Here is a 24,246-nt window from a genome sequence, read left to right as displayed (position 1 = left end):
ATTTATATACCGCTCTATAGCCGGAGCTCTCTAAGCGGTTTACAATGATTTAGCATATTGCCCCCAACATTCTGGGTACTCATTTTACCGACCTTGGAAGGATGGAAGGCTGAGTCAACCTTGAGCCCCTGGTCAGGATCGAACTTGTAACCTTCTGGTTACAGGGCGGCAGTTTTACCACTGCGCCACCAGGGGCTCTCAAGTCACCACACTGACTACACAGCTTCAAGATACACAGAAATCCAGTTACCCTACTCCAGACCTAACATCTGCCGTGTGTGTCTTGTCCCTCCTGCCCTCTGAAATGAAGCAGCAGCAAGATGCACAAGAGTCCGTCTGCCAGAGGACCAGAGCTTCAGAGGCCCATGGCTGGTTCGGCCAGTGAGCATATCCTGACCCAGAAGTGTTTATAAGAAGTCACGGACCATCAACTGACCTGCTTTGGCCTATTGCAATGAAGAGGTTTCCTTATCCATTCATAGCTGGCCTCCTCAACATCCCTCTCCTTTGAACTAAACCATACAGTGGAGCATAATCCAAATTCCCCTTTGACAAAATCAAGTTTGAAACATGTGCAGAAGCTGCTTCGTTTCCCAAACACTTTCAAGCTGTGTTGGCTGAAGAAAACCAGTTTGCATGCCATGGATCTTGAGGGACACGCAGCGAGCATTCAACCAGACTCTACCAGAGGTTTTAAGATTTCTACCAGAGGTTTTAAGAAATCTGACTTGCTTTAAAAACACTAGGATTAGGAAACAGTTAATACCCTATGTGTTACCAGAAAATGCCTTTCAGGAGTCCGTAACCCTTTATAACCAAGCAATTAGAGGCATTCAACCTTTGGAATCTAGGAAAACTGCATAGCAAGGAGCAGGCACTGACTCTCAAGGAGTCTTCAGAAGGGTTAGACCTTTCTCATCTGGCTTCAGTTTCAGCTCTCTCAGTCAGGAATCATCCGTATATTTTATTTATTCTGCAGGGCCCTGGAAGAGCTCTCAAGCCTGGCCTATTCTGCCTGAGTGAAAAATTAAATTAAATTACAGATCAGAGGCTGGCTAATGGGATGTGTTTCCTTTTATGTCTAAAGTCACAGCCATACTGCACCTGAAGAAACCCCAGTGCAGCATCAGGCAAACAACTGAACAGTACAGTCTGGGTGTCCTCCATTTTCACCCAGACTTCCACAACACACACACACACACACACACACACACACTTTTACTCTTAGGGCCTTTTCACAGGGCGTGCTTATTAGCTAAACAGCTAAAATTTGTTTTCAAATGTACTGCTCCAGTCACAGCGTGGATGTCACAATCAGATATTTATGAACGCATGAATCACGGTTAAGTACGTTCATCAAGAAGCCAGAACTGGCTCCAGCACCTCACTGCATATGTGCTCTGGTTTGTGTACACACAGTACATCACAATACACATTGCACAAGGTGGTTGCTATGCAATGTGCAAAACAACCTTTAGTTCCAGGAGGTGGGAATGAAGCTCTACCTATTTCCCGGGTGGAGCAACCAGCTCACCTTCCTCTGTAGACAATCTTCAGCAGCTATGGCTGCCTGTCCTTTCGAGGGCTGTTGAGACTAGTTATGTGCAGCACATTAAGAGAGTGAGATTTTTTTAAAAAAATCTAGAGATGTTATGCCCATGAAATGTCACTTATGTTTCATTTGACCTCTCATCCCCAGAGCCATTTTTTAAACTGTTAAATTTATATACCACTTTTCATTAAAATAATCCCAAAGCAGTTTACAATTCGATTTCGAGTTCTCTATCATCCTTTCAAAAATGGCTCAGGGCAGTTTACTAAAAGAAATAATAAATAAACAAGATGGATCCCTGTCCCCAAAGGCCTCACAATAAAAAAAGAAACACAAGACAGACACCAGCAACAGTTACTGGAGGTACCTTGCTGGGGGTGGATAGGGCCAGTTACTCTCCCCCTGCTAAATAATAAAAAGAATCACCACATTAAAAAGGTGCCTCTTTGCCGAGTTAGCAGGGGTTTTAATTACAAACACACACAGGTACAAACAATATGATTACAAACACACACAGGTACAAATATTTAAATATAAAAAATAATCCAGCTATTTAAAAAGTTTTTATATATATACGCTAAATTTTAGACTGTGAACTCCTTGGGGACTGAAAAGTTTGCATTCAAAAAGATACTGTAACCTCCTCTAAGCCCACAGGACAGAGAGGGGTAAAAACACTAAGTAAATTTGCTGGTCAATGACCGAATAAACTTATAACTAACTAAGTAAATAGTTGAAGAATAAGCCTTTTAGACTAAAATATTAAAATATTTTAAAATATTAATCTAAAAGGTGCTACCTTATACTTATTTTGATCTATATATTTGGCTAACATGCCATATCATGTCTCTTTTTTACACAATTAAAGAAACAGTTGTTAGCATTAATGTCTCTCACTTGGCCATTCAAGAGAGTCAGGACTACAGTCATGAAGCAGGTCACACATGCTGGGCGTGAAGGTTTGCCTCCCCTGCTTGTTTCAAACATTTCTATCCCACCCCTCCAGCACGCTGCTACTTGGCCAGCTGTAGCAAGAACCATCTATAAGAACAGCAGCAAGTGATTAAAACCAGGAATCCAATTTTCCTTAGACATAAAGGTGGGCAGACATGTGACAGCCCTGGGCCCATGCCCGTTTCCAAGAGAAGCAGCGATCTTTAGGGCAATCCTCCAATTAAATGAGTTTTAAGTGATTCGTGTAGGAATCATAACTGACCAGTTGACCAAGAGTGCACCTATTCACATACCAATACTACTGAAGAATTTTTGCATTGTTGCATTTTAAAAGTCTGCTTCCTGGATAGTCAGGAACATCTTTTTAGCTGATCAAAAGGTCTTTAATAAAATAATGTAGCAGCCCACTAAACCTTGTAACCCTAATAGTTTTATGAACATGTTTCATGTATTTGTATTCATATACTGAATACCAAGGTGAAATAGTACTATATATTGTATATTTTTATGTGAGCTCTGTTGAGCTGTAGGAAGAGCCTACAACCTTTTAATACAAAATAAACACTGTCTTATTGTAAATATTGAGCAACTTGGAAGGAAAAACAATACACGCTCTATAAACAAACGACACCCATACAAGTGATACTGGAACTATGCAGAATAAGCATTCACTTGCATGTCTGAGCTCCTGCCAACTCAAGGAAAATATCAGCACCCTTCCACAGTTCCCATCCATTCAAGTGAGAGAGAGAGAGAGAGAGAGAGTATGTCTGTTTTCCCTTGGAGGACTTCCTGCTAGGCTCAGGCCCATAAATGTGATCTGGGTTGCAAAAATCCCAGGCGTCTAGGAACGGGATCATGCAGACCCTTAAGAATGTGAATGGAGCCTTTTCTACAGCCTGGGATCCTGTTACTCTGCTCTCTGCCTCTCTGGGGATGCTCTCAGTACAGCCATAGCAGATGGCACACCTACAGAATCTGGAAGCTTGCAAGGCTTCTGTTACTCTTCGAAACAGATCGCTTCACCTATGAAAGCTCTTACATGGTAGCAGCCGGATCCGCGATGGCAGTAACTCCCAAACCGTGCGTCAGGGCGACTCTCAGGGGTCCATGAGACATGCATTAATGAAATAAATGAGGAGAGTCCTCCTCCTGTGAGCCCAAGGCACCCATCCATACAGAGGCCGCAGCCTGCTGCATCTCCAGGTGACTTACTCTTCTGCCTCCTCCTCCTCCTCCTCCTCCCAGCCAGCCAGCCTGCCTCCCTCCCCCACCAGGGCAGCAAACTGAGCCAGGCGTCTGCTCTGGATGTGAATGCATCCGGATACAGACTCAGCAGAATCGCCCACTCTCCGAAGAAGCAGCGGCCTCTTGCACGACTCACGGCTCTCATTGTCTCTTTCCAGTCAGGAAGCACACGCAGAACAGTGACTCAGGCAGGAGGCAGGCAGGCTCTCTGAGGGCAGGTAGTGCTCACCCTCAAAAGCAAAACCTGCCTTCGTGCGAGAGGAAAGCGGGCCTCCCGTCTCAATGCAAAGGGAAAACAGAAGCCTGCTCTACCCTGCACCATGGAGCATGGCAAACACAGGCCAGGAAATCAGTAACAACAGCCTTTAAACATGACAAAGAGATGCACAGGGGAGGTGTTGGAGGGTGCGAAAGCAGGACTCCGCTTGGAACTGTGCAATCATGAGGAAGCCCAGTATAACAGATGTGCACAGGGACAGTGCTGATCGGGGTACATTTGAACCATTTCCCTTTTCTTTTCTTTTCTTTTTTTTTAAACGCACATGAAATCCTCCTTGATAAGGAATTCGGAGCAGGCCACAGGACTGCCTCTCTCTCTTCCTGGAGAGCTCATGTGCCCTGCTGGCCTTAAACTGCAGTTAAAGCTAGTCACGGTTCCTGCTTCAAGCAGGTTTGGAACTGGTTTCAGTGCTTGGTCACAGAGGGAACAATGGGTGAAGGCTAACCGGAGTAACCCTGGTGCTGATGCAAGATAAGGCCAATCAGTGGGGAAGGTGGGGCAGGGGGGAGAAGCTTGAGCTCCATAAGGGAGGGAGGGAGGGAGGTGGAATTTTCACATGGTTTAACCATAGTTGAGCAAAATCAGGAGCATTACATGGCTACTATTAATCTTTTACAGACACATCCGCTAAATTACAAGATCGCTTCTTAAAAAGCTACTTGCTCATGGTGAGAGTGTATTGCCACACAGTGCATAATCAATCTCTGGAATTCTCTGCCACGGGATGTGGTGGCGACCACCAGCTTGGATGGCTTTAAGCGGGTCTTAGACAAACTCATGGAGGATAGGGCGGTCAGCGGCTGCCAGTCTCGATGGCTACAGGCCACCTGCAGACTCAGAGGCAGGATGCCTCCGAATCCCAGTTGCAGAGGGGGCAGGCTTCCGTTTCCCACTCGTGGGCTTCCCAGAGGCATCACAATGCTGAGCTAGATAGGCCTTGGGTCTGATCCAGCAGGGCTGTCCTTATTACTAGCTTTGCAGACTAGAAGAGCTTCTACTCCTCTTTCAAGCTGTAATAAACCATCATCTAAGAACCAAAAGGGGCATCTGGTCGAGCATCCTGCTTTCCTGTCTTTGGAAAGCCCCAGGTCTAAAGCCAAGGCCTCTGTGAATTGGTCCAACAACCGGTGGCCATTCATTCACAAGTCAGGGGTTCTCAAATTTGGGTTCCCAAATGTGGAAAGACTACAGCTCCCATCACCTCTTGTGACTGCTGGTGAGAGCTGTAGTCCAACCATATCTGGGAACCCAAGACTGAGAACCCCTGACTTAGGTTCATTGCAGGGAGGAAACCGGGTAGCAAGCATGGGTAGCAAGCATGAATTGTCCCTTTTGCTAAGCAGGGTCTTTCCTGGTTTGCATTTGGATGGGTGACGACATGAGAGCGCGCTCTGCTGAAAGATATTCCCTTTAGGCATCGGGGGTGGGTGGGTCGGCTGCAGCTCAGTGGAAGAGCATCTGCATGCTTGCACACAGAAGGCCCCAGGTTCAATTCCCTCCAGGTAGGGCTGGGAAAGACTCCTGCCTGAAACCTTGGAGAGCCACTGCCAGACAGTGTGGACAATACTGAGATAGACGGACCAAGGGTCTGACTCTGTATAAGGCAGCTGCCTGTGTGAAGTTGTACTCTTTTGTCTGTCCTGAATCCAACACCAGTCAATTTAACTGGGCAGACCAGAGAGATTAGAATATTAGAAGAGAGGAAGTCCCCCCCACCCACATGTCATGCATAATGTCATAAACCTTTATCATGTCCCTCCATTTAGTCATTTTTTCCTAAACTCAAAAGCCCCAAACGCTTTTGCCTTGAGTTGCTCCAGCACCTGATCTTTGGAGTCACCCTTCTCTCCATCTTTCCCAGCTATACGTTCTCCATCCTGACCCACAAATGCCAGGATACTCAAGACATCTGTGGTCTAGTAACTTCGGTGGACTGATCTGCAAGGCAATTATCCACACTGTTTGTGGGGGTAGCCCACAGAGACCACGCTGACTGGTTGCACCCAGCGACCTCCGCTGAGGCACAGCCTGCAATTTTGCCCGGAAGGAGGAGCAAACTTAAGAGTGTAGGTCAAAAGCAACTTCCTACATGGGAACAGCAAAACAGCATCTACCATCAAGAGTGGTAATCAAGGTCTGGAAGGAGGAAAGGAAGAGAAACCAACAACAAGGCTGAACGAGGATGGGTCCAACTGTGGCTTCACCCACAGAGGCAGGAGAACGGGGACTCTCTGTTCAACAGAGGAACTCTGTCGGCATGGCACAACATTCTAGGTCAGCCGAGCAGACTTGCTGTATCAAACCATCAAAACCAGTATTCCCATTCTGTCAGTCGAAACTCTGGTCGTTCATCCCCAGAGGTACACTGCCTCTGTACAGAGGCATTCTGTTCATCAGTCATGGCTGATAGCAGTTGATAATAGTCCAATCCTCCATGCCGGCTTTGAAAAACCTAGGGCAGAACATGACCCATTTTCTTGGGATCTAGGAGCCAGCCAAGGGGTGCTTGACAAAGTTACCAGACTTTTAGAACATAAGCGCAGCCCTGCTGGATCAGGCCCAAGGCCTATCTGATCCAGCATCCTGTTTCCCACAGTGGCCCACCAGATGCCTCTGGGAAGCCCACAGGCAAGAGGTGAGGGCATGTCCTCTCTCCTGTTGATGCTCCCCTGCAACTGTTATTTAGAGGCATTTTGCCTCTGAGGCTGGTCTATAGCCACCAAACTAATAGCCATTTATAGACCTGTCCTCCAGGCTTTTGTCTAAGTCCCTTTTAAAGCCATCCAGACTGGTGGCCATCACCATAGCCCATCAAATTTGATAGATTAATTATGCACTGCGTGAAAAAGTACTTCCTTTTGTTGGTCCTAAATTTCCTGGCCTTCAGTTTCATGCAATGCAGTTCTAGGGCTGTAAGAGAGGGAGAAAAATTCCTCTCTGTCCACTCTCTCTACTCGATGCATCTATCATGTCTCCCCACAGTCACCTCTTTTCCAGACTAAAAATCCCCAGATGTTGTAGCCTTGCCTCATAAGGAAGGTGCCCCAGGCCCCTCTTCAAGGATTATTTCTGAACAAGAAAAATGCTGTCATGGCGATCCCTGCCTGCAATCCCAAGGGGGGATGCCGTGAGTCATATGTACACCTCCTCTCCTCTGACTTGTGAGAACTAGCCAGGTTTGAACTACCTTCAGACCTGGATCTTCAACTCATACTACCCGTTTTGAGTCAAGTGTGGTCTCAATCCTAACCCCAGTGCAGTTAGAGAGAGAGAAAAGGGTTAATGGCGAAAGAGAATGGCCACGCTGATTAGTGAGTGTCCAGTCATGCTATGCAGACACTCTGTATTCCGGTTCAGCCAACAAAAAAGCCAGGGAACCACAGCAAACGGCAAAGAATGCCCCATGTGAGCTTCTGCTGTGTCCCACAGACCTGTTACTCTGTTCCCTGTCTCATTAAAGCCATCACCTTCCATAATCATAGAGCTGAAGGAGAGTTGTAAGCCATTAAGTGCAACCTCCTGTTTGATGCAGGAAACCCAGAACTGGCACATTCCCAGCCTCTGCTTGAAGATCTCCAGCGAGGGAGAGAAAACAGCTACCCTTGGGTCAAGGATTCCCAACCCATGGTGCTCCAGATGCTGATGAACTACAACTCCCATCATCCCCAGCCACAATAGGCTGGGGGTGATGGGAGTTGTAGTTCAGCAGCATCTAGAGCAGCGATTCTCAACGTTGGGTCCCCAGATGTTATTGGACTTCAACTCCCATAATCCCCAGCCCCAGTGGCCTTTGTTTGGGGATTATGGGAGTTGAAGTCCAATAACATCTGGGGACCCAACGTTGAGAATCCCTGATCTAGAGTACCACAGGTTGGGAACCCCTGACCCAAGGGTAACTGGTCTCATTGTTGAGCTGCTTTTAAGAGGTTTCTCCCAATGCTGACATGAAATCTAACCCCCACAACCGAGGCCTATTAGTAGGAAATCCACTATACTTGTCCACGAGGAGTGAAAAATGATGCCCAACGAGTGAAAACATTCCTGATGAGTAATATACCAACATATCTCAAGGAACCACCTGACAAGCAAGTTTTTTGTCTGGCTGATGAACAGAGCCATCATTTCTTGACCCCTGCTCACTGGCTCTTGCCCCGCCCTCTGGAGCAGCAAAGCACAAGCCTATGCCCTCTTCTGTGCAACAGGCCTTCCAATATTTGAGGAGTCCTAGCACAATATCAGGCCTCCTAAGAGAAGCAGACCACCTTCTTCTAGAGCAACAGTTCCAAGACTAAGCTTATTCTTCATAGCCTCCCTTTCAGCATGCAAAGAGCTGTACCATTCTTACCGCAGCTATCCTCAGCGCAACCCTTGGAGGCAAGTTCATGTTCTTCTCCCTGATGTCATATCATGAGCTTTAGGACTGGTCCAGGCTCCCCACTGATCATCACAACCACATGATCACTAAAGTATAGACAGCAGGAAGCATGCAAGACCATTTCCGCAGCATACCGCCATGGAGGAGCCTTCCCTTGCAGGCCCCACCCAAGTCAGAGCCTCCAGATGAGAGGACACACACTTCCACAGGGGTGGGCTTGTAGGTCAAGCTTCTAACAAGATCACGTCAGTGCAACACAGAGGCTTAGGAGTGCAAAATGTCCCAGGTTCTAATCGCACCTCAACTGCATTCAATGGGGAAAGTGTGTACAAGAGGGCGGGAGGAATTTAACAAGTGCCTTCGTACAAGCGCTGGTCTTTAGCTGGAAGCTTTGGGCACATTTTAGTTTAGCTGCCAGTGCTGATCCACGAGCAAAGATCCACCCGTTTACGTTTAGCTCACTAGCCTGCCATTATCCGTAGTTGCCACCATAATCCCCTTCCTTCCCTCTGATCCTTTTCTGGCACACAGGCAGTAGGGTTAGGAAAGAAGTGGGTCTTCTGTCATTGGCAATGAGATGTGGAGATGGTAGGAAACCGAGGGAGTCCTCTCCTACTGTTCAGAAAGGATCCCTGCTGTTTCTTGCCTTTTCCAGAACGGCAGCAGAAATGAGACATCGGGAGAAGAGATCTATGTGTCCTCCTCGCCAGGGAACACTCACCACTGGCAAGCAGATTTGTAGATGCTGGTCCATGAAGATCAGGGCAGCCAGAAGCCGATTCCAGACAGGAAGGGGAGCAAGACTCCCAAGGAGTGTTCCTGACTCAAGGCCCCACAGAATAGGCATGGATTAGAGCACCTCTGTATGTAAGCCCAGGTTCAACTGACCTGACCATTTCAAGAGGACACCACAAGGATGCCACCACCATAGACATGAGCCTTATATGTAAAATCCAGTCACTCATTTTTAAAATGCTGTGCTTTTATTTTTAAAGGCCTCAGCCTCTCTATCCACCCATATCTCACTTTGGTATTTGTCCCAGTTTTACTGCTGCTCCCTTGTCTTATGCAAGATATGCTTTACGGACAGTCCCTTATGAAAAGCTGAACCAGCAAGAGTTATAAAATGAACACTGTAATCCCTGGATAGATGCTGGAACTACGGCCCCACCACTAGCAGGGCACTCTGTGCAGGCCTCTTGGGATACAAGTCCTGGGAGGAAGAGCAGCCTTATTACTGGAGAGTTTGCCTTCTCCATGGGAGGGTAGTTCCTCCCACCAGCCCAGACCACAGGTTCCCACCATATCCCATAATCCAATGAGGCAGCCAGGTTGCAAGACATTGGAACACAGGAAGTTGCCTTATACCAAGTCAGACCCTTGGTCTACTCAACTCACTATTGTCAACACTGGCTGGTAGTGGTTTCTCCAAGGTTTCGGGCAGGAGCCTCTCCCAGCCCTACCTGGAGATGCTGCCAGGGATTAAAAACCTGGGACCTTATGCATGCAAGCATACAGATGCTGTACCCTGCTCACATGTAACCCATCCACATGCAAACCAAGGCAGACCCTGCTTAGCAAAGGGGACGATTCATTCTTGCTGCTACAAGACCAGCTCTCCTCCCCAGGAATAGAGATGGCTAACCTTTGAACCCCTAAAGTCTGTTCTGGGTCTGTGCAGTCTCCCTGTGCCCCCCTCTGGGACCAGCTCAGCAATCCCCCAGGCAGACTTGAGCACGCACACATGCACACACGATGCCGGGGGTGGAGGTTGTTGTTTTTGCCAGCCCTCGATTTCCCCCAGCCAAAACATGCTTTAGAGCACGGGTTCTCAAGCGTGGGTCCCCAGGTGTTGCTGGACTACAACTCCCATCATCTCCAGCCACAATGGCCTACCGGGGGAACCAAGCCTGAGAACCTCTGCTCAAAGGGCACCTGGATCCAACCACACATAATCACCACATCTGTATTCCTCCCTTTGCACACTTTCAAGGGCCGCCCTACGAACAAGGATTTGGGGGAGACAAGGTGCAGACCATACCACCAGACGGGAATGGAGCAGCACCATTTCTCAAGAAGAGAATCTGCCAGTAGAGGAAGCCGCTCATACTCTGTTCCTGTCAACATCACACAGAGGATCTGCCGGCAAGTTATTTAATCATCTTCAAAGGAGGGCTTATGTTTCCTGCGGTAGGCAGGAAGCGAGGAAGGCAGAGCTGTCAGTCTGTCCACAGCTCGCTCCTAAGATCTCCGCACAGACAGGGCCCTTGCAGAACAAGCAAAGCAGGCATCCAGGCCGGTTTGGCTGAACTCGTGCCTCACCATTCTTAATTTGCTTGGTTATTTTGAAAAGGGACGAGGGCTGGCTGCCTGCCCACTCTCTCTGTGCTGTGCGGTGCTGCCTGCAGCAATTTGCCATGACCAGCAACAGCCCGCTCATCCAGGGTCAGAACCCGCCAGAACCCCAAGTGGCTCTCACGCCAGTCTCTGCAAATGCATGCCCCATTCAGAGCACCAGTTCCATACAATTAGCTTTGCATAGGGATTAAAAAAAAAAAGCTAGCACAGATTTCTGCATCCATTTCTGCTGATCAAATTCCCTCCATGGTTGGTCGAGTCATCCATTACAAAGCCTAAACTCCCCGTTTTTCCTCCCTTTTACAGAGATGCTCTACAAATGCCTGGCCCACAAATATGCCTAAAGGATAATGCCACCTTGAAGGTCAAACCTAAGGTTACATATATATCATACAAAACCAGATTTTTAGAGAGAAAGAGAGAACCGCCCCCTACTTGGACATTAACCCATGGACTCTTAAAATCCTGACTAGATTGCAAGTAAGAGGCCACTGGCAAACTTTATGGGTAAGGCTTATGAGGCCCTTTGGAAACATCTTGCAGTCATTAAAACATAGCACAGCCCTGTGCAGTCCACAACCCAGTCTGCAAACAAAGATATCACACAAGTCTGCTTCACTCCTGCTGTACAAACAGGCCAAGGAGATTGGGGATTTAGTCCTCAGCACCCAGTTACCCCTTCACTTACAGTACTGAAACTGACAAACAATCTAGAAGGAACGACTTCTGCCCATTAGTCTATGCATCAATGCAGCCTAGCATGTTACATAATTTTGTTGCTGGGGAGGGGTGGGAGGAGAGAACATTTTACTACGATACGTATAGAGGAAGCAGTTAATTAAAAGCCACCCAGCTACTAAGAGGTGTTTTTTTTTTTAATGTCTCTTACCTCACTATTCTTAGAAGCGATCACCCAAGTCATCTTTAATTTATGTTGATTTAAAACAAAAGGCCAACCGCACCAGCATACGCCTTCTATTATTAGGAGGCGCCGTGTTTGAGAACCTTGGAAGACCAAGCTGACTTGTGACCTTTGTGAAGTTTCACGTTTTCTCAAACTTGGGTCCCCAGATGTGGTTGGGATGATGGGAGCTGTAGTCCATCAACATCTGGAGACCCAAGTCTGAGAGGTCCTGCTCAAAGACAGTGCAAGGGAGCATGAGTTAAGAATCTGCTTTCATTCAAGTGAGCAGATATTGGGGGCTGGGTGGGTGGGGGGGAGATCCAACAGAAGCTTACCTTCTGCTAGGACTTCATCCACCGTCACCTGATGTCTTCCAATGTTGAACACCCGGCCTACGTAGCCACTCCCAGGCCCGGTGCTGCTGCTGCTCCCCCCAATGGTACCAGAACCCGCTCCGGATCCCCCCTGGTCTCTTCGGGAGTCAAAAAACTTCTTCATCCTTCCAGAGTGTGCAGCTCCAACTCTTTGTTGAACAAGTTACGGATGGCAACCCCCTCCGCAAAGATATATATATATATATACACACAACTCTTTAGGTCTTGAATCAAGACAAGGTTAACCAATCCCTTGGAAGGAACCTCCTGCTTGGCTTTCCTTAGAGGTCAAGTGCTTTGCTGATCTCGCTCAGTCTTGGGAGGCAGAGCTTGGGAATGGTTCAGGCCTGGAGAGGGAGAGAAGAGGCAGGGTTAAGGTGCCCAGTTTCTCCAGCAGGCAGGAAAAAGGGGGCCCCGTTGTGGAGGGGGGGCCCCAAGCCAGCTTGCCCAAGAGGAGCCAAAGGCTTCTCGCTCCCCCTTCCAAGGGTCCAGGAGAGAGAGAGAGAGAGAGAACTGGGCAAAGCAGCGGGCAAAGGGGTGCCCCCCCCGCTTGCTGGGTGACTCTTCATGCCTCTAAGGCGCCCCCACCTCAAAGCGCAGGAGAGAGCCAGGCGAGGGGGGAGCGGGGAGGAGAGGCCTCCCCCCCCCTCCAAAGACCAGGGCAGGCAGCCCCCCCCGCCCCCGCCCCTCCCCAGGAAGTATCCAAGCGCGGCGCTACCTGGCGCGGCCACACTGTTGCTAGCGCCGCCGCCGCCTGGGCGTTCCGGCCTTGCGGCATCGCTACAAAGTCGCCGGGCCAGGCGCGGCAGCATCGCCGGGGGCCCGGAGCTGGCTGGGCTGCTGAGGCGGGCCGGCGGGCGGCGGCCGCAGCAGCAGCGACCATGCCCGGCCCCGCGCGCCCTCCGTGCTTGAGCCCCGCTCGCCTGTCCCCTCTGCCCGCTTCCCTGCCTCCGCGCCCGGGAGCAGCAGCCGCAGCCGGAGCCTCAGCAGCACCCCGCGTCCAACCAGGAACTGGCCTGTCACAGGAAGTCCCTGCTTCCACCCGGGCGGGAGGGGGGAGGCTTCCCCACCCTCCCCTCCCCCTTAACCCTTTCCTGCCCACCCCTCCCCGCCCGGGGCCTCCTCTAAGCGCAGGGCCCAGTCCCCTGCCCCCAAGAGGGGACAGCAGCAGCCGCTAGCCCAAGCTACACACACAGAGAGCGAAAACAGCCCGGCTTTCCTTCTAAGCACAGTTTTCTGAAATATATTTACTTTCTGCAGCGTCTCCCTTTTTTTTTTTTTTTTTTTTTTTTTGAAATTGCAACAGACGTTCCAGCCGCGCTGCGTTCTGGGAAGCGTAGTTTCTCCCCCAGCCCTGGAGTTCCCGGGTGAGCGGCTCGGCTCGGAGGACTACAGAGCCCAGAAGGCGATGGGCGAGCAGAAGCCGGGCGGGGGAGAGAGGCGCGCGCGTGAGTCATGGGCTATTAATAACACGGGATGTGAACTGGGTGCAGCAGCAGCAGCGGCGGACATTGTAGCACTGGGAAAGGTGCACTGCCGAAGAGGGCGAGCGAGCGAGCAGGATGGGCAGGACTCTGAAGAGCCCTCTCCTCTCCTGGCGAGGCTGCAGCGTCTGGGGCTTTTTAGTTTGGGAAAGAGGCGACCAAGGAGAGACATGCTCGAGGTGCATAAAATTATGCATGGCGTGGAGAGAGAGAGAGATGTCTCTCGCACGCACATACACACAACGCTAGAACCAGGGGGGCTGACCCCGTGAAACGGATTGCCAGGAAATTTAGGACCAGCACGAGGAAGTACTTTTTCGCACAGTGCATAATTAATCGATGGAATTCTCTGCCACGGGATGTAGGGGGGGCTTCGACAAATCCATGGAGGACGGGTCTGTCCATGGCTACTAGTTTGGTGGCTCTGAGTCTAGGCGACCTCCAGCCTCAGAAGCAAGATGCCTCTCAATGCCAGTTGCAGGGGAGCATGTCCTCCCCTCTTGCCTGTGGGCTCCCCAGAGGCATCTGTCGAGCCACTGTGGGAAACAGGATGCTGGACTAGATGGGCCTCCTTGGGCCTGACCCAGCAGGGCTGTTCTTCTGTTCTGCACCCGGTGGATGCTTGACTAAATCAATCTGTAGTTAATGCCCCTGAATAGGCTGCCTCCACAGGTGGAGATTTGGTCTCCTGAGTGATTAATGGCCATAATTATGAACAATAGGAGAAGGTTTGGGAACGGATAGCCTAGGCTCTGCTTGGGATATGAGATCCCTACCAGAGCAAGGCCGCCTGATGATTGATGTCCGTCAATTTTTCGAGCTGCTAGGACCAGAGAGATTTCCTTTTTGCACCTCACCTGTCCTTTTTATTTAACAGGCGGAATAACTGCAGTGGTGATGAGCAACACAGAGTTGCGGGGTGGATTTGGGAGCTGTAGCTTGCATGTAGTTGCCTAAAACAGGGATGGCCAATCTTGAGGGTCTTCAGCTGTTGTTAGACTACATCTCACATCATGCCCAGCTGGGGATGATGGGAGATGTAGTCCAAGAACAGTTAGAGACCTTCAGGGTGGCCACACCTGGCCTAAACTTTCCTCCAGTGGGAGAAATTCTGCACGTTGGAGGACCTGGAGGGTCCATGTAATAGCCCATTTTGTCCAGTATGGGAAACCCAAAGGCAGAGCAGGATAACATCCCTCTCCTCCATTCTTCCTGCCCAGCATCTGGTATTCAAAGGTATACTGCTGCTACACATGGAGGATTGATTGTGCCATTGTAAAATAACGGCTTTGCTGGATCAAGGCCCATGGGGCCCAGCATCATTCCAACAGCAGCCTGCCAGATGTTTCTAGGGAGCTCTCAAGCTGGGCATGGAGGTGCTGGCCATTGGCAGTGGCTTCTCCCCAGCATCTAATCTCCAGTTAGACTTCTGCACATGGAGGTTTTATTCTTAGCTGTCACCGTGAAGAACTGCAGACAGAGCATGAATTGATTGAATATTTTAATTTATTTTTAATTAGAAATACCTCATTAGTTCAGACTAAAGTGGGTCTATCTAGTCCAGTATCCTGTTCCCAGGGAAGGCTGGTTGGATGCTCCCAGGAAGCACAGAGGCAGGGCGTGAAGAAGGCCTCTTTTCAAGCAGTGGCTGGCTCTCTCTTATTCAGGAAGGGAAGAGTAACTACCCCTATTCAACCCAGCACCTTGTGTTTCCTCCTGGATTGTGAGCCCTTTTGGGACAGATAATTTTTTTAAAAAATTGCCATGAAGTCCAATGTGGCTGGGAATGATGGGAGTTGTAGTCCAACAACCCAAGACTGGGAACCCCTGCACTCCCTGGTCAGAGCAGAAGTGAGCTGCCTAGTTGCTTCTTAGCCAGAGTACTAAACAGCATCATGTCAATTGCTTCCCAGAAGAGCCTTCCAGTGCTTGGAACCAGGAGAAATTGCTTAATTCTAACTGACCTCTGCAAAAATGGGCAGCTGTGCATTTGCAAAATCTGTTTCAGAAAGTGCCACGCTCAGAAGTAATAAAGGACATCCATCATGTCCGGAAGGGCTGTCTCCCGTGTTCTGGAATGGAAATTAGTTTAAAATGAGGCACGTTGACTTTCCTGGGCTTGAATGTTCTGGGAAGACCCTTAACAATCACCACAATTTGCTGCCTTTACTGCAAACATTTCTCTGGATGAAAAAAATCTTCCCACCTGCCGCACCATACCTGAAACACAAAACAATCATCAATTAAAGGCAGTATATAATGTCCTCCATGTCTCTTTTTTGATTTCAGGAGTCAGTCCCTGGAATTATAAAGCTGGAGGTCAGCCATGAACCCTCAGAACATAAAATTTGCCTTACGAAGGAAATGGGCTGGTGTACTAGGGATACACCCCAGAAGCACAAATCCGTCTAGATCCCATAGAGGGGTGGCATTTATGCCAGGGCTGCCAGGACGACTTAGGCCTTCCTGCAGATGTTGCCCTACAACTCCCATCATCCCTGGCTTTTAGCTATTGTGGCTGGGGATGATGGGAGTTGTAGTCCATCAACATCTGGGGCCCAAGGTTAAGAAACCCTGATTTAGGCGATGTTGATGACACTGATGTGATTCAGAAGAGGACTCAGGCTTGCGTCCCTCCCCAGAGGTTAGTGAGCTACAGCCCCTGAATGACCTTCAGCCATTGTGGCTGGAGACGATGGAAGCTGTGGTTCCACATGATTTGGGGAGACCCTGTCTGAGAATCCCTTCCTATCCCACTTCCTTTCCACACTGGAACTGAAGGCAGCGTGTTGCACGCTGAGTTCCCCGGCACTCGCCTCTCCAGGCTCTGGCCTGCTTCCCTTCCTCAAGGTGCCTGCTTCATGAACCTTCAGACCAGAACCTGCACATGGAAGCTGAATGCAATGAAGGCTCCCGAAACAGGCTGCTGCTTTGCCGTCTCATCATGGGCCATATCCATCTGGGAGCCTTTGGGCCTGGCCCCTCTCCATCACATGCTCCTGCAGGGGTGGGCTGTGAATATGCATGCAAAGCAGTAACCTCGCCTTCTGCACCTGCAAATGCCTTCCTCATCAATCCAACTGCAAAAGGCAACCGCCTCCTCACCCTCCCTCCCCAAGTGGCAAATGGCCCTTCAGCTGCTGGCTGGCTCCGTGTCAGCCTCCCTGACTCAGCAGCTTGGCCACGATGAGTCAGTGCAGTGGGTCAAGCAGCCCACAGAGGGGGATGGGGAAGCGTTTCTTGGCAAGGCAAAGCAGGGGGACAAAAGGGAGAGAAGAGAGGGGAGGCTACCTACCAACCGAGGCTTGCAAGACATTTTTCCTCTTGGGTTAAATTATCATTTGCCCTGCAATGGGGTAGAGGAAGAGGTGCTCTTCCCCCTGGACTCTGGGGCTGAAGTCCAGGCTCTCCACACCACCCGGGGGCCCCCAAATCCTCTTTAGTTTGTCCTGGGTGGTGTGGCCACCGTGCCACCAGCAGCCCAAGCTGCATCGGGGATGCCGAGTGTGATTGTGACCTGCGCTGGGTGCTTTTGAGACAGAGCGGGGAGTGGGAAAAGAAATATGTGGGATGGGAATATGTGAAGTTGCGTGTTGAAATTTTTCTGCTAATGCATATTTGCATAAATATACTTGTTTTTATATTCTTACATTCTTGTGAGTTCGGTTGCTGTTTGTGCCCTCAAGAACCCACGTGTTAAAAATACTGTGTGTCACAGGTGTGTGTGTGTGTAGGAGGATGATGCTTAACTTGCAGTGGGGGGCAGGGGCTCCAAAGGCCCTCTGGGCTCCAAAATTACTTTGGATCTGGGCTCCAAAATTACCTAGGTACACTTCCGGGTAAAGGTACCCCATTAACATCTCTTTGGCATTAATATCAGCAATCCAGACACCAGATGCAAAGGAGGAGAAGGGCTCCTGCACTAGTAGAACCCCCTCACCTCTGCACTTGTTGATATACATACCTTCTTCCCAACAGATAAGATGCATCCCCCCGACATTTCAAAAGAGGGGCAGGCTTGTTTGCCACGTTCCTATTTTCATGCTGACACCCCCCCCCCCCGCTTACAGCAAGGCTGCATCACTTGGGTTCCCCCCCTCTGGCTCCGGTAGGAGCTAAGCCCTGAAGAGCTGCTGCCAGTCAGTGTTGGCAATTCTGAGCTAGCAGGCCAATGGCCTTACTCAGTAGGCAGCAGCTTTATATGTTCAACAGGCTGCATTTTCTTCAGGAGGCTCATGCCTGAATTAATGGACCAGGGATTTAATGCAAATTTGCTGCTGCTTCCTTATTGATCAAACTTTCCAGTCAGTTCAGCATTTTGTAAATGAAAACATGGCAGGCTCGGAGAAAGCTCAGGACTGCCAAGACCGGGCAGAGAACTGATGTCGAGCTCTGCTTATGGAGCAATACTGACCTCTTGTGAGCAACAAGGAGGGAAGCAGCATCCCATCTCCAGGAATTGGGCTACATCGGGATCCTACCTGCTTTGTCTGTTAAGATACAAATTACAGCATTAAATTTATTTTATTTATTATGTATTTAACATATTTATATACCGCCCAAAACACAAGTTCTCTGGGTGGTTAAAAGTTAGGATCCTTTTCTCCCTCTTTGAAATGCACCCGGGGCACACCTATGACGAAAGTTGTCCTAGCACATCCCTTCACGTCATAATAAAGGAATACTTAAGTTCTGCCTCTCCCCTCCCACAATATCCATTACTGCCCCCCTCTTTTAGTTAACTTACTTAGCTGATCCCTTCCTAACTGAGCAAAGAGGCACCTTTGAAAATGGTGATTCTCTTATATGTATCAGGCAGAGAGCAACCGGCCCCATCCGACCCCAGCACAGCATCCCTCCAGTGGCTGTTGCTGGTGTCTGCCCACCTCATGTTTCTTTTTAGATTGTGAGCCTTTTTGGGACAGGGAACCATCTTCTTTACGCATTGTTTATTTTTCTATGTAAACTGCTTTGAGAATTTATCTTGAGAAGTGGAATATAAATATTAACAGTAGTTGCTTATAAAACTTGAACCTGCAATTTATCCTGGCGTGCGCCCGCTGCAATCCCTACACTCTCTTACAGGGCATCCCCATGCAGACGTGGGTGTTGCAGTAAGCAAAACAATCCAAAGGAGGGGAGCAGTGTTGTGCACCTAAACCAGATGTGGCCAAGGCATGCATGATGCTGGCCAGATCGGCTCTCTTAGCAATGACACACCAGCCAAAGCTGGGCAAAGCTGCCCCTGGCCACAGCCACCGGCTAATCCCCAGGAGCAAAATTGGCCCCTGGAGCACCCCCAGATTGCACACCTGGTCCTTCAAAGGGATGCTGCCCCATCGAGAACACCCTCCTCTGGGGTCAGCTCATCTGGCCTACCAAGCAGGAACGCTTCTCAGGGCTGGATTTCTTCCCCACGTCCACCCCATCACCGCCTCCAGATCCTGTGACGGCAAAGAGTGACAAAGTTGCCAAGACAGCTTCAAAAGGTGCTTCTGCCTTCAGAAGTATGCCAGCATTGTTTATCTATCTATCATGTTTATTTACCACCTTATATATCTCTAGGCAGTGTACATAATCCAAGTTCCTATATAAAAATAGACACAATTAAAACAATTTCACAGAATACAAACTAAAAAAAAATTCACAGAGTGAAACAATTAAACAGTTTAAAATTAGTTTTAATAACAAGCCTGAGAAAACAGGTGTGTCTTAAGGGTCTTTTTAAAAGCAATCAGAGATGGAGAAGTTCTTGTTTTGACAGGGAGCTCATTCCAAAGCCCTGGAGCAGCCACAGAGAAGAACCGTTCCTGAACTGGCACCAGACGAGCTGAGGGCAACCCTAACCAGAGCTCCCCAGTAGGCAGCAGGCTTCATGACAAAGGAGGAGGAACATAGGAAGCTGCCATACACCAAGTCAGACCATTGGTCTATTTAGCTCAGTAATGTCTTCACAAACTGGCAGCGGCTTCTTCACGGTTGCAGGCAGGAATCTCTCTCAGCCCAATCTTGGAGATGCTGCCAGGGAGGGAACTTGAAACCTTCTGCTCTTCCCAGAGTGGCTCCATCCCCTGAGGGGAAGATCTTACAGAGCTCACACTTCTAGTCTCCCATTCATATGCAACCAGGATGGACCCTGCTTAGCTAAGGGGACAAGTCCTGCTTGCTGCCACAAGACCAGCTCTCCTCTGGTGCTTTCTTAAGTACCCTGGACCCAAGCTGCAGAGGACTTTATAGTCCTCTTGTATTTCGCTTGGAAACATATTGGCAGCCAGTGCAGTTATTTTAAAATATGCATTCTATGGTCCCTTTGGGTTGTCCCAGAGAGCAGTCTGGTGGCTGCTGCATTCTGAACTAGTTGTAGTTTCCAGACAAGATACAAAGGCAGCCTCACATAAAGTGCATTATACAATTCATCAAGCCTGGACTAACCAGCATACAGTATGTACTACTGTTTTAAGGTCATTTATCTCCAGAAATGGACTTTGGCCTACGTATCACCCAAAGCGGGCTAAAAAGCGCTCCTGGCCACTGCCTCAACCCGAGAAGCCAAAGAGAGTTTTGGATCACTCCCAGGCTACATACCTGGTCTTTCAAGGGAGTGTAACCCCTGAGTATCACCACTACTGTTAAGATTTATACTACTTTTTGTTGGAGGGATGGTTTACCCAACTGCAGCCGAATGGCTCAGATGAAGACAGAGAACACACAGCTCATTAAGAGTATCAGAAGGCATGTGCTTGAGATTAAAAGCAGAGAGGTTTATTGGGGAAATTCAAATTTGGGTAGAGAGCCTGCATCACTGCAGATAGTTACCTCATGGTGCTGGGGAAGGAAGAAGAGGAACTCTCTCTCTCAGGTGAGCAAATGAAACCTGAGAATATCAGTTTGCCACCTAGAGCAGAGACAAAGAGAGGGATCGAACAGAACAGAAAGGGTCCCCTGGCTGGCTGGCTGGCTGGCTCTCTCTCCTCCCAGGGCCTGTAGTGGATAACCAAATGGCAGGTGCAGGGAGTCTGTGCCTTCTAGTGCTTGCATCTCCAACGCCTTTCAACAACAGTTCTCAAAGTGGTTTAGAGAGACAGACAAAACAGAATCCAAAATAACCCTTCAAACAGACGCTCCTTGAGGGATGTACATTGGTACTAGCTGATTAGCTGATACATCCGTAGATGATAGAAATGGATTTCAGTTCGAATGAGAGCTGTTATGGCTCCATATCCTCAAAACGGAGGCATCCTGAGGATAGATTGAGGATGTAAACTGATACATTTGTTACCAATTGATTAGTTACAGGTAACCATGTAAATTGGTGTCTAAATAGGTGGCCACAGTTTCCATCTTATGTTGTTGATTGTAAAAGATACTACACTGTTGTATTTTCCTGTAATTTGATGTATTTGCAGAATCAATTTGTTCAGACTGGAGTTAGGAGTCTGAACCAATGCAAGTGGACCATAGTGTTATGATTTGTATTTAACTCCAAAAGGAGACTGGTGCAGCAGCAGCAGCTATTGAGGAGCTACTTTTTAGAGTCTAGCAAACTGAGAGTCCTTCTTGGAATTGAAGAATTGTTGATGGGTTTTATGAGTAGCAGATTTTATTTTACTTTGTTACTCAACAAGTCTTATCTGATGTGGGTGCTTATAGAAATGGAGGACAGAGTTGGAGGGCAGAATTAATGACAGTGTATTGTAGCTGTAATATATAGATCCATACTTTAGTGAAGAGTTGGCGTGATTATTGGGCTGAGGGGATTATATAACAGAGTTCGTAACTTAAGAGTTCCTCCATGGATATAAGATTGTTTGAGTGGTGTCTTGCAGTATGTTTTTGGCTTGCCCCCACCGCACCCCCCGCCACTGTTTGGGTTTTTTTTGTAGAGGTTATACTGGTGATGGAACTTCTCTTGAATGTTTGTTCTGCTAGCTTCCATTGGGATATTGTGAATCAATGGACTGATAAATGGACTGAATAGGCTGAAACATGTTTGGCAAGCTAGTACCACTGGCAATCCAGTACCATGATGATGCAGAAGCCACAGGATCATGATGATCCAGTCATCATCATCATTATTTCTTTCATAGTCAGGAAGGATATAGCAATGACAGTACTTGGGTACAGTGAGGTCAGTGACCAATTAATATCAGTTAGATTTCATGGACAACCCTTTAATATGACAGTTCTTCAAATCTATGCTCCAACGACTGACGCAGAAGAAGAGGAAGTTGAGTTTTATGCTCAAGTCCAGTCTGAAATTGACAGAACATGCAAGCAAGATGTGATGCTGGTGGTTGGAGACTGGAATGCCAAAGTTGGAAAAGGTAAGGAGGAAAACACAATTGGCCTATATGGCCTAGGAAACAGAAACTAAGCAGGAGAGCAACTTATTAGTTTCTTCCAAACCAATGATCTCTTCATTGCTAACACATTCTTCAAACAACCAAAGCAGCGCTTATACACATGGACATCACCAGATGGAGTACACAGAAATCAAATTGATTACATTATTGGTGCAAGGAGGTGGAAGAGCTCAGTTATAACAGCAAAGATATGGCCGGGGGCTGATTGTGGAACAGATCACGAACTGCTCATATGCAAGTTCCAAGTCAAGCTAAAGTGGAAAAACAAAGCTCTCCAGTTTCCACGATACTATCTTGAGAATGTTCCCACCATTTTCAAGGAGAACGTCAGGAACCACTTTGAAGTACTGAACCTCATTGATAGGGAACCAGAGGAACTGTGGAATGAAATCAAAGAAGTTGTTAAGGACGAATGTGAAAAGAGACTGTCAAAGACCAAGTAACAGAAGAAAGCAAAATAGGTGTCAGAACAGACGGTGGAAATTGCCAAGAAGAGGAGAGAAGCCAAAATCAAGAAAGAGAAAGACCTCAGGAAGGAACTTGATGGGGAATTTCAGAAAGCTGTTAGATGAGACAAGGAGCAATACTACAATGACATCTGTAAAGACCTTGAGGATGGAAATAGACACGGAAAAACAAGGCAAGTTTCCCAAAAGATCTCTGATGCCAAAGGACAGATAGTAACTGATTCAGAGAAGATCAAACAGAGATGGAAGGAATATACTGAAAATCTGTACAGCAGGGACGTCAACATCCAAGATACTCTAGAAGATATTCTCTACTTACAAGAACCTCTAGTACGGGAAGGCACTCTGGTCATTACCAAGTCGGAAGGCTACAGGAATTGATGGAATAGCTACAGAAATAGGGCAGGCAACAGAAGAAGAATCAGTCAAGGCTCTAACCAAACTATGCTAGCAAATTTGGAGATCGACACAGTGGCCAACAGATGGGAAGAGGTGAGTCTACATACCCATACCAAAGAAAGGAGACTTAACAGATTGTGCAAACCATCGCACAATATCCTTAATTTAACACGCCAGCAAAATAATACTCAGGATCATCCAAGGCAGATTAGAACCCTATGTAGAAAGGGAAATGCTGGATGTTAAAGCTGGATTCAGAAAAGGCCAAGGAACAAGACACATAATTGCTGGAAATCGAATCAATCAATAAATAATTGAGAAAGCCAAAGAATACCAAAAAGTCATTAATATGTGCTTTATTGACTACAGAAAAGCCTTTGATTGCATCAACCATGTCAAGTTGTGGAATATCCTTAGGGAAATGAGCATCCCAGAGCATCTCACTGTTCTCCTGAGAAACCTATACACAGGACAGGAAGCCACAGCAGCAAGGTGGGTGGACTCGATGACGATAGCAATGAATGTGCCACTGAGAGACCTAAAAAGCCAAGGTGCAGACAGATCATCCTGAACAGAATCTCTCTACATAGTTGCTAAGAGTCGACACTGATTGATGGCACTTAATCAATCAATCAGGCTCAGGGCCCCTCGATGCAACGCAGCATTGAGGTTGGAAACGGGCCTACAGAGGTGAAAACAAAAGCATGGATTTTAATCCTCAATTATTGGCTCAAGATCAATTTCTTCCCTCTGGGGCTGATCCCTCTAATGCTGGCCAAGGAGAGGAGAGCTGGTTTTGTGGTAGCAAGCATGACTTGTCCCCTTAGTTAAGCAGGGTCCGCCCTGGTTGCACTGAATGGGAGACCACATGTGAGCACTGTATGATACTCCATACAGTGACATTATGTTGATGTTTGGAAGCGCAGAAGGTTCCACGGTCCCTGGCAGCATCTCCAAGATAGGGCTGAGAGAGATTCCTGCCTGCAACCTTGGAGAAGCTGCTGCCAGTCTGTGTAGACAATACTGAGCTAGATAGACCAATGGTCTGACTCTGTATATGGCAGCTTCCTCTGTTCCTATGATAGGTTTCAATCCACCTGGACACAAGCACTATTGGGCAAATTGTCATAATTTGGCTTTTCTACTGAATATTTGTCATTACTCGATTACAGTCAAGCCAAGGAGATCCTCAAACAGAGGGTCTTGGACACTGAACACCAAAATGATTTAAGCTCCGTTTCGGAGAGACCATAAGAGGGTGTCTCCTCGGTGACTTGAACCAGGGACCTGCTAGCTACCTATTGTCCCTTTCTTTACTGAGCCATCACAGGGTGTTTCTCAGAGCAAGATATGAGGCCTGACCGCCAGCAGTTCTCTCTGGAAGGTTTCTGAGCATTCCCTTGGCCCCTCGGATCTGCCCTTGTGGCTCAGGTGAGGTTGAATCCGTCCAGCATGTGCTGCTGTTCTGCTCTTTTTATAATGATAGTC

At 48.2% G+C, this 24,246-nt stretch overlaps 1 protein-coding gene and 1 long non-coding RNA gene across 7 annotated transcripts in view; both read right to left on the bottom strand.

The window, feature by feature from the left end:
• AAK1 (AP2 associated kinase 1) overlaps positions 1–13,391 on the bottom strand; it is an 87,807-nt gene extending 74,416 nt beyond the window's left edge. For 5 of the 6 annotated variants that reach the window (XM_053269189.1, XM_053269191.1, XM_053269192.1 and 2 more), the window contains exons 1-2: positions 12,764–13,095; positions 12,007–12,392 (exon numbers count right to left, since the gene is read on the bottom strand). In XM_053269189.1, the coding sequence (XP_053125164.1) occupies positions 12,007–12,169 (163 nt within the window). In that variant the 5' untranslated portion in view covers positions 12,170–12,392; positions 12,764–13,095. Of the gene's footprint in view, positions 1–12,006; positions 12,393–12,763; positions 13,096–13,296 lie in introns of those variants that run through there. The other variant, XM_053269190.1, reaches the window with a different exon arrangement.
• A 1,670-nt stretch (positions 13,392–15,061) lies between these two features.
• On the bottom strand, positions 15,062–18,954 carry LOC128333596 (uncharacterized). The gene is made up of 3 exons (XR_008310982.1): positions 18,842–18,954; positions 17,944–18,019; positions 15,062–15,749 (listed from the first exon to the last, which is right to left on the bottom strand). It is a non-coding gene; the product is annotated as an uncharacterized LOC128333596 (long non-coding RNA).
• Between the last annotated feature and the right edge of the window lie 5,292 nt (positions 18,955–24,246).

This window comes from Hemicordylus capensis, chromosome 8 (assembly GCF_027244095.1).
Source record: "Hemicordylus capensis ecotype Gifberg chromosome 8, rHemCap1.1.pri, whole genome shotgun sequence".
In the NCBI taxonomy this organism is placed as follows: Eukaryota; Metazoa; Chordata; class Lepidosauria; order Squamata; family Cordylidae; genus Hemicordylus; species Hemicordylus capensis.
Note: the sequence above shows the minus strand (reverse complement) of the source record. Positions and strands in the feature narration are given on the sequence as shown.